The sequence below is a fragment of the Artibeus jamaicensis genome, unplaced genomic scaffold (genome assembly GCF_021234435.1).
Source record: "Artibeus jamaicensis isolate MK-2021 breed Jamaican fruit bat unplaced genomic scaffold, CSHL_Jam_final scaffold_474, whole genome shotgun sequence".
Lineage (NCBI taxonomy): Eukaryota > Metazoa > Chordata > Mammalia > Chiroptera > Phyllostomidae > Artibeus > Artibeus jamaicensis.
In genome coordinates, this window is record NW_026522046.1 from 1,581,209 (window position 1) to 1,594,169 (window position 12,961).

At 39.0% G+C, this 12,961-nt stretch overlaps 1 protein-coding gene across 2 annotated transcripts in view; it reads right to left on the reverse strand.

The window, feature by feature from the left end:
• TP63 (tumor protein p63) overlaps positions 1–12,961 on the reverse strand; it is a 222,155-nt gene that overhangs the window by 15,872 nt on the left and 193,322 nt on the right. For both annotated transcript variants that reach the window (XM_037131775.2, XM_037131776.2), the window contains 3 exons: positions 12,269–12,405; positions 10,305–10,387; positions 7,176–7,312 (listed from right to left, as the gene is read on the reverse strand). In XM_037131775.2, coding sequence (XP_036987670.1) covers positions 7,176–7,312; positions 10,305–10,387; positions 12,269–12,405 — 357 coding nt within the window. The remainder of the gene's footprint in view (positions 1–7,175; positions 7,313–10,304; positions 10,388–12,268; positions 12,406–12,961) is intronic.

The window sequence follows — 12,961 nt, forward strand, 5'->3', positions numbered from 1 at the left end:
GAAGGAAGGAAGGAAGGAAGGAAGGAAGGAAGACAGAGAAAGGGAAGGGAAGGGAAGGGAAAGGAAGGGAAGCAAGTAATCAACTCTATCTTTAATTTTTAGGCCAAGAGTGTTGGTTTCAACATGTGTCTGCTTGGGCATCACATAAACAAAACACCAGGCTCCTGGACAAAGGAGTTTCAGCAGTGTCAGCAGTGTCAGTGATATTGCCAGTATTACAGCAGAACAGAGGAAGAGGAGTGCCAATCAAACACATTAATCATAGATTTGGTGACAAGACTTTTAACTCCATTTCGGGAATTGAAGAATGTTATATAACTGCCTAGAACAACATTACTGGAGTGGTTTTACCCTCCTATTAAAATGACAAAATAGGTTTACCTGCCTTGGTGTCTAAACAACAGTTTTGGTGGTAAGTCTCTAGGGTTTCCATGAGCAAGGAAGGCTATCATAGATGCTGACATATGGTGGCAAGGGTGGGATCTGACACAACCATTAATGAACTTTCTACCCACGTATGAGGAGAGGATACTAGTAATGCAAGTTCTTCAAAAGAATGAAAGAACAGCTCCCACACTAGCTGCTTGCAGTAATTTTCACCTCTCTGTCCAGCAGTACACCTGACACCTTAGTTTACTATTTGCAATATTATTGCATGACCAGCATTAAAAGGGCCTGAATGAATCTCTCGGTCACCTATAATTTACTTATACACAGACAATAACAACTTTTTCTCCTTTTCTTAAAAAGTCATCTTAAGTTTGAGACCCGCTCAAAAGCTTCTTTATGAGTTTTAGAAACACAACAGAAGGTAACAGAAAAGGGTTCTAATAAACATCTTAACACCCTTTCCCAACTGAAGCTCCTCCCTCCCGAGAAACAACATGAAAGCTCATAAACACAGGTGTTCCTGACTGGTCAATGCTAAAGCTAAGGATGCAGAATCTGTGGAAAATGTCCTTCTTTGTAAAGTTTTGAGTCCCTTCAAAGATTTTTTTCTCTAGTGACTTTGAACAGTTGTGTCTCTGAGCCAGTGTCTTCAAGTCCTGCTTTCAAGGGCTGGATACACACACAAACACATACACAAACAGAAACATATACAGAAGCACAACAAATACACTCAAAATACAAAGAAGGGGCTTTACGGGTACACTGATCGGTTTGGGGGGTTGGAATGTCTAAAGAAGACGTCAGACTGTTTTGGAGTCTCTCTCCTGGGCTCCACAAGCTCATTCCTGAAGCAGGCTGAAAGGAGACTGCAGAGAGGAACCAGAGAAAACAAAAGATGAAAGCTTAGGACTTCATATATTTAAATCTACTGAGTACAGAAACCCATCCCCCTACGTTCATGATCATAGGATAGAAAAGAATGCCCATGAAGCTGTTTTTGTCCCTTCCTCTTTATTCTCTTTTAAAGTTACACAGAGATGATTCCTCAAAACCCTTATGAAGAAGAAATTAGAAAAGGTGGTGGTAATTAATCAGAAGGGTCTGAATCACCTATAATTTTTTAAATGCATTTTCCTGGATTCCTTCTGAGACCAGGTTGGGGCCCAGGTGTGTGTATGTGTGTGTGTGTGTGTGTGTGTGTGTGTGTGTGTGTGTGTGTGTGTGTGTGTATTTTTTTAAACAAGCTCCACAACTGACTCAGGTGAGAATTACTGAAACAAGGTAGGTCAAGGTGCTCAGCACAGTCCTGGGCATATTAGGGCTTGATTATTTGCAAAAGGGAATGCAGAGACAAGAATTAATCTTTTGAAAAAATGTCATCTGCCCAATTAAGATACCTGATTACTGTTCCTGTCTAGCCTACCTATGAAGTATGAAGAAATACGATCTTATCAGACTGAGGGGCTGTATCATCATGCATTTAAAAGGACTATTATGTGCCCAGATTGACATGGATAAATATCTTAATCCTTTGGTCACAAACTTGGCCTATAAATGCACATATCAAATACATGAAAGCAACTTTTACATAATTAAGAAATAAATTATGCCACAAAGAGGCCAGGAACAAATCCCTTTATTTTGCTAAAGGTTATGCAATTCCATGAACTGTTTGGAAATAGTTTACCAACTAGCTTTTAAATCCCAATTAGTTACTGCTTGCACAGGAACAAAGGCATTGTTACTTGGTTAAGGCTGGGATTCGGTAAACTATCTCACCAGCAAGAGCTGGATCATCTTTAAAAATATGCCAGAATACATTAGTCAAGAAGTAATTTACTGTCAGCTAAAGGACTATAGCTTTTACTACTCATTTGGATGTTACATTTGGTGCGTCTCATGGACTAAGGCCTGAATGAGCCAGCACAGAGAAATTATGTTTCAGTTAAGATAAGAATGTAATGGCCATAGGGGTTCAAACTTTGAGGCCTAGAACTCATAATTTCTGAGGTGACATATGAGAGTTTAGAAAAGTGATCTGCTCTATCTGAATTTAATTAATCTGAGTCCTTACGCTCATGACCAATTCAGAGGTATTGAATCTCTGCCCTGATGACTTCTTAACATAGCACTGAAGTTCAGAGAGTAACACTGTGAACACTGTATAAAGCTTATGCAGTTCTATGACCTACAAGGTTAAACCACATGACATTACCAATACTCATCTGGTGTTTGATCTATGCAACTGGCAATTTCAAACAAATATTCTGGAAATGGGTAAGATTTTTTAATAAAACTTAGAAATATGATATTAAGCACATGTATCATTGAGATTTGTGTCCTCTACTCTCCTACATTGATGATCCTGAAAATATTGCTTGCTTCATCTTCAGATACATGAATTGAAAGAAAAATTATCAACTTTATTGAAAAAAATCATATCCAAATTAGCTTAAAAAGATTGGATTTTACATTGAAACCGCAAGAATAAGTATCAGCTGACTGATACAGAAGCAGAAAAAATGGAAATAGATGCTTGCTTTTGTTTTATTATTATAATTTTATTAATTAACGAAGCAGACCAGAACAATGCAAAGAACTGTACCTTCCAAATCTGATTCTCATCTTTTTATTATGAAGTGGCCATAAAAATCACAGGTGTAGCTCATTGGGGCCACAGGGCATTAGAAGTATGGTCCTGAAGATCCTGCTCTGCACTAATATTCTCTGACCTGTATTACTAATGAGCCACAACTGTCAAGTGATGATAAGGGGAAAGAAAACACTAAGGGCTCCTCAGTACATCACATAATCATATTAAAATTAAAATGAGTCTATCCTATATAAAGTCAAAAATATTGTAACTTTCCATGGGAAATCAAGAGTTAGGGAAAGTAAAAATGTAAGCGATGTTGGCCAGACATCAGGGTGAAAGCCAAGTACAAGGAAAAAAAAAAGTATTGGTCTAAAATACACAAAACTAAAGATTGCTAAAAATGTTTCAAGTGGGTCTGTAAAGCTATCTGAAGATTTAATGTTCCTTGAAAATATGAAGAAGGTATAAGGTGTTCAGTTCAAAAATGGGTCCCATTTGTTCTCCCCTTAGGTTCTGGCCTCTATAAAACCCCTGTGTTTATTCCACTGTGAACAAATCAACTAAAATCTCACTTATTTATTAAAGGCGAAAAACAATTTTACCTGTAACAATTTGATTCACAAAAACTCATTGTAAATTTTATCCTTCATAAAGCCTATGATCATGAAGGTAATTGGGACGGAACTTTTGAAAAAGGAAAACCATGCACAAATAAAAACCAAGCAGAGAGAACACATGTAGTGAGCATCTAATAGAAGTAATTAAACTGAAAATATGTTAGTACCAACTTGCAGAAGTATATTCCCTTCCCACTGATTTTCCCTCTACTATAAAGAAAAGCATAAAATTGATTCCTTACCACATAAACTTAGAACTATGTGTTTAGAAAGAAAAATCATAGGCTATTGTAGGCATTTCTGAGCCGATTTATTCTTTTCAAATGATTGCCAGGAAACTAGATTTTTATTTTTCTTTGTCTAGTTATTTATGCTCTTTTTAGGAGGTATGCATGAAAATAAAAGAGCTGAAAAACTCAGCTGAAGAATACAACAGGAGAACTTATATAAATGCATATTAATCATTGGCGAGTCACATATATATAATGTAACAAAGGCAAAATCAGACTAAATGTCTATGTTTTGTAAAGATTTCATTTTGCAGTCTGTTAGATTTCCATGCACAAGTTGTCATATCCAGAGTTAGGTCTTATAAGACTGAGAAAGCATCACAAAAACATGCAATGATACTTTAAATGGACACCCCAGGTCATTATGAGGCTGCTCATTCCTCACTATGTATCAGTGGCTATGCATACAATAAAGTGATAATATACCTTTAAAATTTTGGATTTAAATAAAAATAACTCAATTTTAAGATGCATTTTCTTCTTTGATGAAACAGATTGCCTTATGAAATAAGAATTAGAAAATAATTTCTCCCTAAATAATGCCGGCCAGTCAGACAATAAGCACCAGATAACTGATTGTACAGAGGTACCAGGCGATGTATTCTCATGTACACCACGTAGACAAACACTAACTGCATGTGTTCTGCACCGACAGAGGGGGACTGTCCTGACTTGTAAAGTCTCTGCAACTATGTCACCAAGCTTTTCAAACCCTTATTGTTTGACTTTGGGAAGCTGTCTCAAACTGTCTTCATTTACAGGATGCTGAAAATAAATTTTCAGAAGTTTCTTAAAATTCAAAAGGTGTTCTGGCTATGAATTCATCACTAAATTGTAAACCTATGGGAAGACAGGAACCCCATCTTTTTCATGTCTATCCTTAGGGCTTTTCACTTAGCATATTTTCACTGCTAGTTCATTATATGAATCAAGTCAATTATTACAGCCTTAGCTCATAATGGGGTTGCACCATTATCCGCATTTTGAGTCTGGAAGAGCATGCCTAACCTTCTGGGACAAGCAAAATCTCTAACACCTCTCTACTTTAGAACACACATATTAGCTTCCAAACACTCCTGTTAAAAACTCTGAGCCTTAAGAAACATTGAAGGAAGAGCTACACATGTATCTAGAACAAGACCTGCAAAATATAGTAAAAGGGCCAAATTTGGCCCTTCGGTAAAGAATGTAGTTTATATTTTTAAAGGGTGAGAAAATTCAAAGGAGAAGAATATTTCATGATGTGAAAATTATATGAATACCAAGTTTCTGTGGCCATAAAGCGAAGCTTTGCTGTAACAGCCACTCTCATTGTTTCCATATTGGCTGTTGCAGCATCTGTGCTACAAGGGCAGAGCAGGGCATCCACAAGGGCATGCACACCACAGAGCCCATGGAATTTACTATGGGTGCATTATAGGAAAAAATTGCCAACTCTAAGCGAGGTGGTCAGATTTTTTAAGTCACACCACTTAATAGGCATCAATTTGTCCTGGCAATACTTTTCCTGTATTAGAAAGAAGACCAAACAGAGGACTGCAGAGCAACTAGGCCAGCAAGATATGCTATGGTTCCATTCTTCTGAGGTCATTTTGGCTGAGCCAAAGCTTTCCAGAGTGAACTGGAGACAATTCTGGAGAGTTTCTTAGTACCAGAGCATGCATATCTTGGAGAAGGCTCTTATCTTCTCTGGGTTTGTAAGTGGCATTACAGGTCTGTTTCTTTCTTCCCTGTTGTATGGTTTTGTAAGAACTAAATTACAGTCTTCCACTTAAGCATGTCAACATATATTTCCATCTGATATCCTAAAAAATCTATGGGAGTGGCAATGGGAATTTTGCCTGCAACTTCCAGTTTAAATTCTGCTTTGCAGTACTCCATGTTCCCAAGGAATCTCATGGTTAACCTTTCTACTCCACCTTACTTTCAAAGCTTAAAATTGTGATTTGCAAAATTTTCATGGTAAAGGTAAATGGTGAGATCCCTTCCAGGTACAGAGGTTCTTAACACTCAAGAGCCTAACGTCCTTTAAAACAGCACATCTTTTCTATCCCGTTCCTGCCATCCCTCGCCCCATAGCCGATAAGCCTTAGAGGATGCCTCCTGACCAGGAGAGATGCGTCCAACATCCTCGGTTCTATTCATGTTTCTTGAAAAAAAGAACAACAAGCCTTCTTTATTATACCTGCCATAGCTACTTCTTTATAGTAGTTACTAATATATGAGAGAAGTTTATGTATTGTTCATTTCTATTTCTACTGTAAAAGATAATCTTTGCCTTAGGCAAGATTGTTTGGCTTCATTTCTTTTTGCCTGAAAAGTAAAGTCAAATGTTTGAATTACTCAAGTGGACCCAAAATGTATACATTTTACATATATCTACAGGGACTCTGGCAATACTTACAGTCCAGACATAGTATTTTCATTAAGCTAACTAGTGCTATTCTTAACCACAGAGGGCTAAGTGGAAGTACAGTCCTGATTCACCAACTTCCCTTCCTTATGTAAGAGCTACTCTATTCTGGTTAGTCATAAATCAATTCACATCCTCCAAGATCCAAGAGTCAAGGTAAAAATTAATATATAAATGGTTGTGTGTGCATATATATATATATATATATATATATATATATATTTCCAAAATCTGGCCCAATTTATGCAAAAATATACTGCTGGAAGGAAACCTAGATCAGGGACGCTAAAACACAACAATACGAGGCTATGTTGCACTTCTGCATGCAGACACTTTCCCAAGGGACATGCACCAGGTCTCAGAGTCATTCCCAACAGAGCACTCAAGGAAGTCACTTATGGTAAAACCTATGTGCTATCCCTACTCTACAATGGCTCTTCCCATATGTGGTTTGTGTGTATCCAGGGAAATGTATAAGATAACTCACTGGGATAAGGGAAGATTATACGTGTTTTGAAATACACATATTATTACTTGAATAGAATGCATACTCAAAATTCTTATATTGTTAGATGTGTATGGGGTAGATCAGGGTAGAGAGAAGAGAACTAACTCTGCTAGTGTCTCTTTGTAATTCAGCTGAAATACTTTGGATTCAATTTCAGAACACAGGTGGAACTTCTCAAAGGGAAGGTTATGATAATAAACACAGAAGGCTGTTGAAAGTGCAAAAGGTGCCCCACACTAGATCATCTGAACCTATCATGTCCTGCTGTCTCTCAACCTCACCTCCTGCATCACCCACCAATCACCCTAATAGGACATCACTCTGACTAATGCCTTCTAAAATGACACATGGACACACTCACTGTTTCTGAAGTAAATGCTGGTGCTGCTGCTGCTGCTGCTGCCTGTATGTTTCAATTGTGTGCTGAGGAAGGTACTGCATGAGCTCCAGAGATTCTTTGATCTTCAACAGCATTTCATATGTCTCACGGCCCCTCACCTAGGAAAATGGGCAGAAGGAGAGAAAGAAAAATGATGACCTCTACAACCATCAGGACAGCCAATCCTCATTTTTCAGGGGTTCTGTGTTGATGAATTCACCTACTTGTGGACATTTATTTGTAACATGAAAACCAGTATTCCGTAGCACTTGGTGGTCATTTGCAGCTAGGAACAGAGTGACAAAAATTTGTGTTACCCATGCACGTTCCAGCTGAGGTTGAACATGGCCTGACTCTGCCTTCGTGTTTCAGTGCTTATGCTGTGAACAAGCTTCTTTTCTGGGGGCTATTTAGTGCCACATTTCCACACTGTGTTTTTGTTTGTTGGTGGTGAATTTGCTACTTAAAGTAGTTCCTGAGTGTGGTGCTGAAGTGCTGTCTAGTGTTTTGAGCAAAAGAAGGCTATGATGTATGTGCCTTATGGAAAAAATACAGGTTAGATAAGCTTCGTTTGGGCTTATAAACCAATATAGTGCTATTGGCTGTGAGTTTAATTGTAATGAGTCAACAGCATATATTAAATAAAGTGCCGTTAAACAGAAACATACATAAAACAAGGTTACATGTTGCTCAGGTGCTGAAAGTGCTGTGACCAGAGGCTGCAGAAGCCTAAACCTGCATTTCCCCTAGGAACAATGAATGGCTGCATATTTGCTAGTACATTGCTTGCAGTGACTTTTTAAAGTGTAACTATCGCAAATAATGAAAATTACCTGCAACTACCTCTGGAAGGACAGACATTTTCAGCTGGGGTAAAATGTGTTTCTCTCTTTAAGACAGTCTCTTAAAAGCTTTAAAATGTATGAGCAGGGCCAGGAGTAGAGAGAGGCAGCAAGGCAATTTGCAGGGCCCTGCAAATGAGTGAGTGCCTATTTAAATTTTCCACCCTAGGCACTTCACTTGCCTCGCCCCAGTCCTCGCCCCAGTCCCCACCCTTGGTATGACAGCCAGAATTTATCAGAATTCAGAAAGATTTACTCTACCCTTTGTTGAATTAATGCCTATTCACCCAGCTCTGGGATCGCCTTCACCGAGAAGCTTTTCCTGATCTCGCTCTTTCAGGACTCGTCTTCTGTCCTCCCTGTGTACTCCCACAGTGCCAGGTCTCGCTGTACTGAGATGCTTATTTCATGGCATTATGCCTATTTTTCTCCTCATTAGAAGGCAAGCTCTCTGATCCCTAAATGCTTGAGGTCTAGTGTAGTTGCCACTCGACAAATACCAATCATATTCATACTCTGTTAAGAGTTTCTTTTTCTTCACACACTTTGGTGTGACTTATTGTTTTTTAAAAATTTATTTTCCAATTATAGCTGATATATAATATTATATTAGTTTCAGGTATACAACCTAGTGATTAGACATTTATATAGTTTATGATATGATCACCCTCATAAGTCTTGTACCCATCTGACACCATACACAGTTATTACAATATTCCCTAAGCGGTACTTTACATCCCTATAACCTTCTTACAATGAGAAATTTGTACTCTTTAATCCCTTTCACCTTTTTCATTTATCTTCCTGCCCCTGCCCCCCTAATCTGGTGACCATCAATTTGTTCTCTGTATTTATGAGTCTACTCCTGTTCTGTGTATTCACTTATTTTATTTTTTAGATTGCACATGTAAGTGAAGTCATATGTTTTGACTAATTTTTCACTAAACATAAGATGTAACTGACTACAGAGTACCTCCCTTCACTAGGACAAACAGATTTCATTTAAAAAGAGCTTTTCAAAAGGTTCCTATGTCAGAAGCTAAAAACATACTAGGTTTTTTGGTTTTTGTTTTTTGTATTCCAGTTGACCTTTGAACAACATGGGTTCGAACTGTGTTAGTCCACTTATACACAGATTTTTTTTTCTTCAATAAATATACAGCCAGCCCTCCATATCCCTGGGTTCCTCATGCATGGATTCAACCAACATCTGATGGAAAACAGTATTTCTGATCCATGCTTGGGAATGTGGATGTGGAGGGCAGACTCTATGCATTGCTCTATGCTGTTTCACATCAAGGACTTGAGAATCATAGGATTTTGGTATCTGCAGTTGAGAGGATGGAAAACTGTTTTTAGTATCAGCATTATGTTTACCTTAAAGTTCATACCAGATTCTATATGTAGCCTGAGAAACATGACATGGAGAATCTTAGCAAACTCACCACGTGACTGTTCTACCAGCCACCGGTCGACTTCCCTGATAGTCAGGATTCAAAGAAAGTAGTGAACATGTATGGCACACCCAAACCTGTTGAGCTGCTTTAGTTTCAATCCCAGGGTGGCAGCTTCCAGTCAAATCTGGCCATGATTGCCTGTGTCTCATATTGGGTTAGATGGCATCAAGGGCTATACTGGTTACCAAAACTTTGCCACCACTCTTAACTGGCAAAGACCTAAGGGAGTAAGATTTCAACAAACCACAACCACAGATGACAACAGGCACCCTAAGGATCATGAGAGGACTAGTGCTCCTTGCCAGAATGAACAATTTCTTATACAATGATTGGGCTAAGTCCTCTGGCCATTCGCATATAACTGAGGATTCTGACTTGCTTGGCTTTCTCTATAGCACTCCATAAAAGAAATCACAGTCACTTCTCTATAAATGTTGTATGACTGATTTTGTGAACTCCTTTTGACAAAATTTTAATCCTAGATCAGTTTGGCCATGTCATCTAGGATATTATCATTCTTAAATAATCGAGTACAATTTAATTTTAAATATTTGAGTAAGAAAGATTTTTTTAGGAAAGTACCTTTGACCAGGTGAGTAGTAAGTAGAGGAGTTCATACTACTAATATATTTCAACACTATGGAGTGAAGGGAATTTCCTGATTTAAAAAAAAATAGTTTCCCTGTTTTATCTCATTAGCCCTCATTACCCCATTCTCATTGTCACAAATAAGAAGAATATGACCACAGAGTAACAGCTCATTCAAAGAAGATGAAAATGAAGCAACCATGAAATACTCAAGGGCGACTCACTGGTAAGTACAACAGTTCATCATCTGGGGATCTTCGTTTCTTGATGGATGTCATCTGGATGCCATGTGTGTTCTGACGAAAAGCTAGGGGAGGAAAAAGGCAAACTTTATCCTGGGAATATTTCTGAAGCAATAATACATTTCCTAAAAGACAACAGCACCAGCCATACCTGCATGATTAGATTTCCCAGATCTGAGCACCCATCTAATTGGTGATGATTGCATTTTATGTTAAATGCAAACCTAATGATAATGAGGTGGGGGATAAGTGAGGCAGAACAAGAGAAAGGAAGAATTTTGGGATGCAAGGAAACGGCCTGTGGCTTAAGTCCTGCTGCAGGAATCCCTGTGTCTCACTCACTGGCTTGTGTCTGTGAACAGCTGTTACAGAAAGGAAGATAAATTGGTTCTGTGTTGCACTTTTCAAGTCATTTATCTTCCAAGGTGGTAAATGCTTGTTGTAGAGGTTGTCTTGCCAATGTATTCAGACTTGTACTTTCATCCCTCCCAGGTTAGTATATGCAACACGAAACTTTTGACAAGCAGGCTCACTTCCCAGCACCTCAGTTTTCTTTTCAGTAAATTAAGCTCGTGCATCCCTGTGGTTTCCAAAATTAGAAGCTATATCCAGGATCTAGGGTATAGAAATGATCCTTCCACCAAAGTTCAGATAATCCATTACTATCAATATTCATTATTTTGTAAGGCAATTTTGAGGTGCTTAGGAAACACTTAGGAACTATGCCACCAGGCAGCCTCAAGAGCAAAATTAGGATGGGAATATAATTATATTTATGTTTTTTATATATTATTGTATTTAAAGTTAACATATAATTCACATCCTAAGCACATGTAAACTATTCATATATGACCTTTTCAGGAATAATCAGACAGAGAAAGAGCCTAATAGGAAGGACAAATCACAATGAACAGTTAGAACTTGACAGTGATGAGATATGATGACATTTTATGGTTCTCCTGCAAAATACAGTATGATTTCTATTTCTTCTGTATACTAATTAGTAATAACATTAAAAGTCTTTCATGAAATATGTAATAATGTGGCACACTTTACAAAACTTGTCGTAGTGATACCAGAGTTACACAAGACCCCTTCTAGAATCAAACCTCCCTGGGTAGAGGCAAGTGTGGATCCTTGGTTGTCACCCTTTGTTAGCTGAGGGCTGGGCCTCTGAGGGGTGTGCCTGGGGCTGCAGACCACCCCCAGCTCCCGTTCCCTTCAACTAGAGCCCCACGGCTTTCATCCAGTTTTCACTGTGGGTTCCTTGAAATATTTCATTTCTCAAAAAGCTTGTCTGCTTAACAAAACGAGTTTGAAAACAACTGACCCGGATCATCAGCCTCACTATCAGTAAGATAACTGTGGCCTCAGTGTCAAGACTCAGTGAGATCCGGATCTGTATATTCTCAGACAGTGCTTTCACAAAGTGTTCTCACATCTCACTGTCCCCATAGACAGTGAGGTTGGCGGATGTATTTCCAGCCCCTGTGCTCAGTAACAGAAAGAGAAAGTGATACCTATAGGCTAAGGTACTGATTCACAAACTTCAGCTAGCTTTACAGTCACCTGGAATGCTTATAAAACACAGGCTGCGGGGCCTCAAACCCAGAGTTTCTGATTCATCAAGCCTTGGAAGTGAAAATTTATATTTCTCCCCAGTTTCCAGATGATACTGATGCTATTGGTGTGGGAGTCACATTTTGAGAGTTGCTGGACTAAGAAATCCTCACAATGACTGTTTTTTGTGAAAGTGTGATGCACACCTTGAGTTCATCTCAACACCTCCATCAGTGCAAGAGCCATTCCCACTGCCTCTGGGGCCACAAGTCATACTTGCCTATAGAGACCTTTGGTCCTTTATACAGCTTCTCTAGTATCACACCCCACCCCTATAATCTGGAGATAGACTTAACCCTACTCCATTGGCCACTACAGCTACTTACGGCGCTTCGTACCATCACCATTCTTTGTGCTGTCCGAGACCTGCTGCTTTCTGATGCTGTCTTCATCGGCCTTCCTGTCTCTCCCTGGGCAAGCGCAGATCCGGGCCTCAAAGCAGCGTCGGCCCAGGACTTGCCCACTAGGAAGGACAGAAGAGGAGAGGAAAGGAAAGGATCAAATTAAAAGAATCTTAAAGGTCCCCTGAAGTTCTTCTATTTACACTGCTGGTCATCACCAGTCCATCACCACCATCAGCTCAGTCAAAGCTGCTTTGAGGGTGCACCCCAAAGCACTTGGCAGAATACAAAAGTGCTTACATGCCACGAGCAGTATTAGTAAATAACATTCCACTTGTTCTGCCAAGAACCTCCAAGCCATTAGCTGAACAGCTGTATTTAGCTACATATTTTGAAGGAAGCTTGAATTAAGCCAGTGGATGTCTCTGGATAAAACCCCCACAGGCAGCCCAGACTCACTCAAAGAAACTGTTAAATGCCTTGGGGGGCACGAGAAAACAAACACTGTCTAATAGAACTATTCCAGTTAAATGTCAGGAATTCAGGTATGAAGCGACTTGCATGCCTTCCCTCTTTTTTTCCCCCTCTATGTTTACCCACCCTGTTTTGTCTCTGCATTCTTAGATCTTTTATGTAAGTATTTGCAGCAAGGATTTAAAGCACAAAGGATAAAATCGA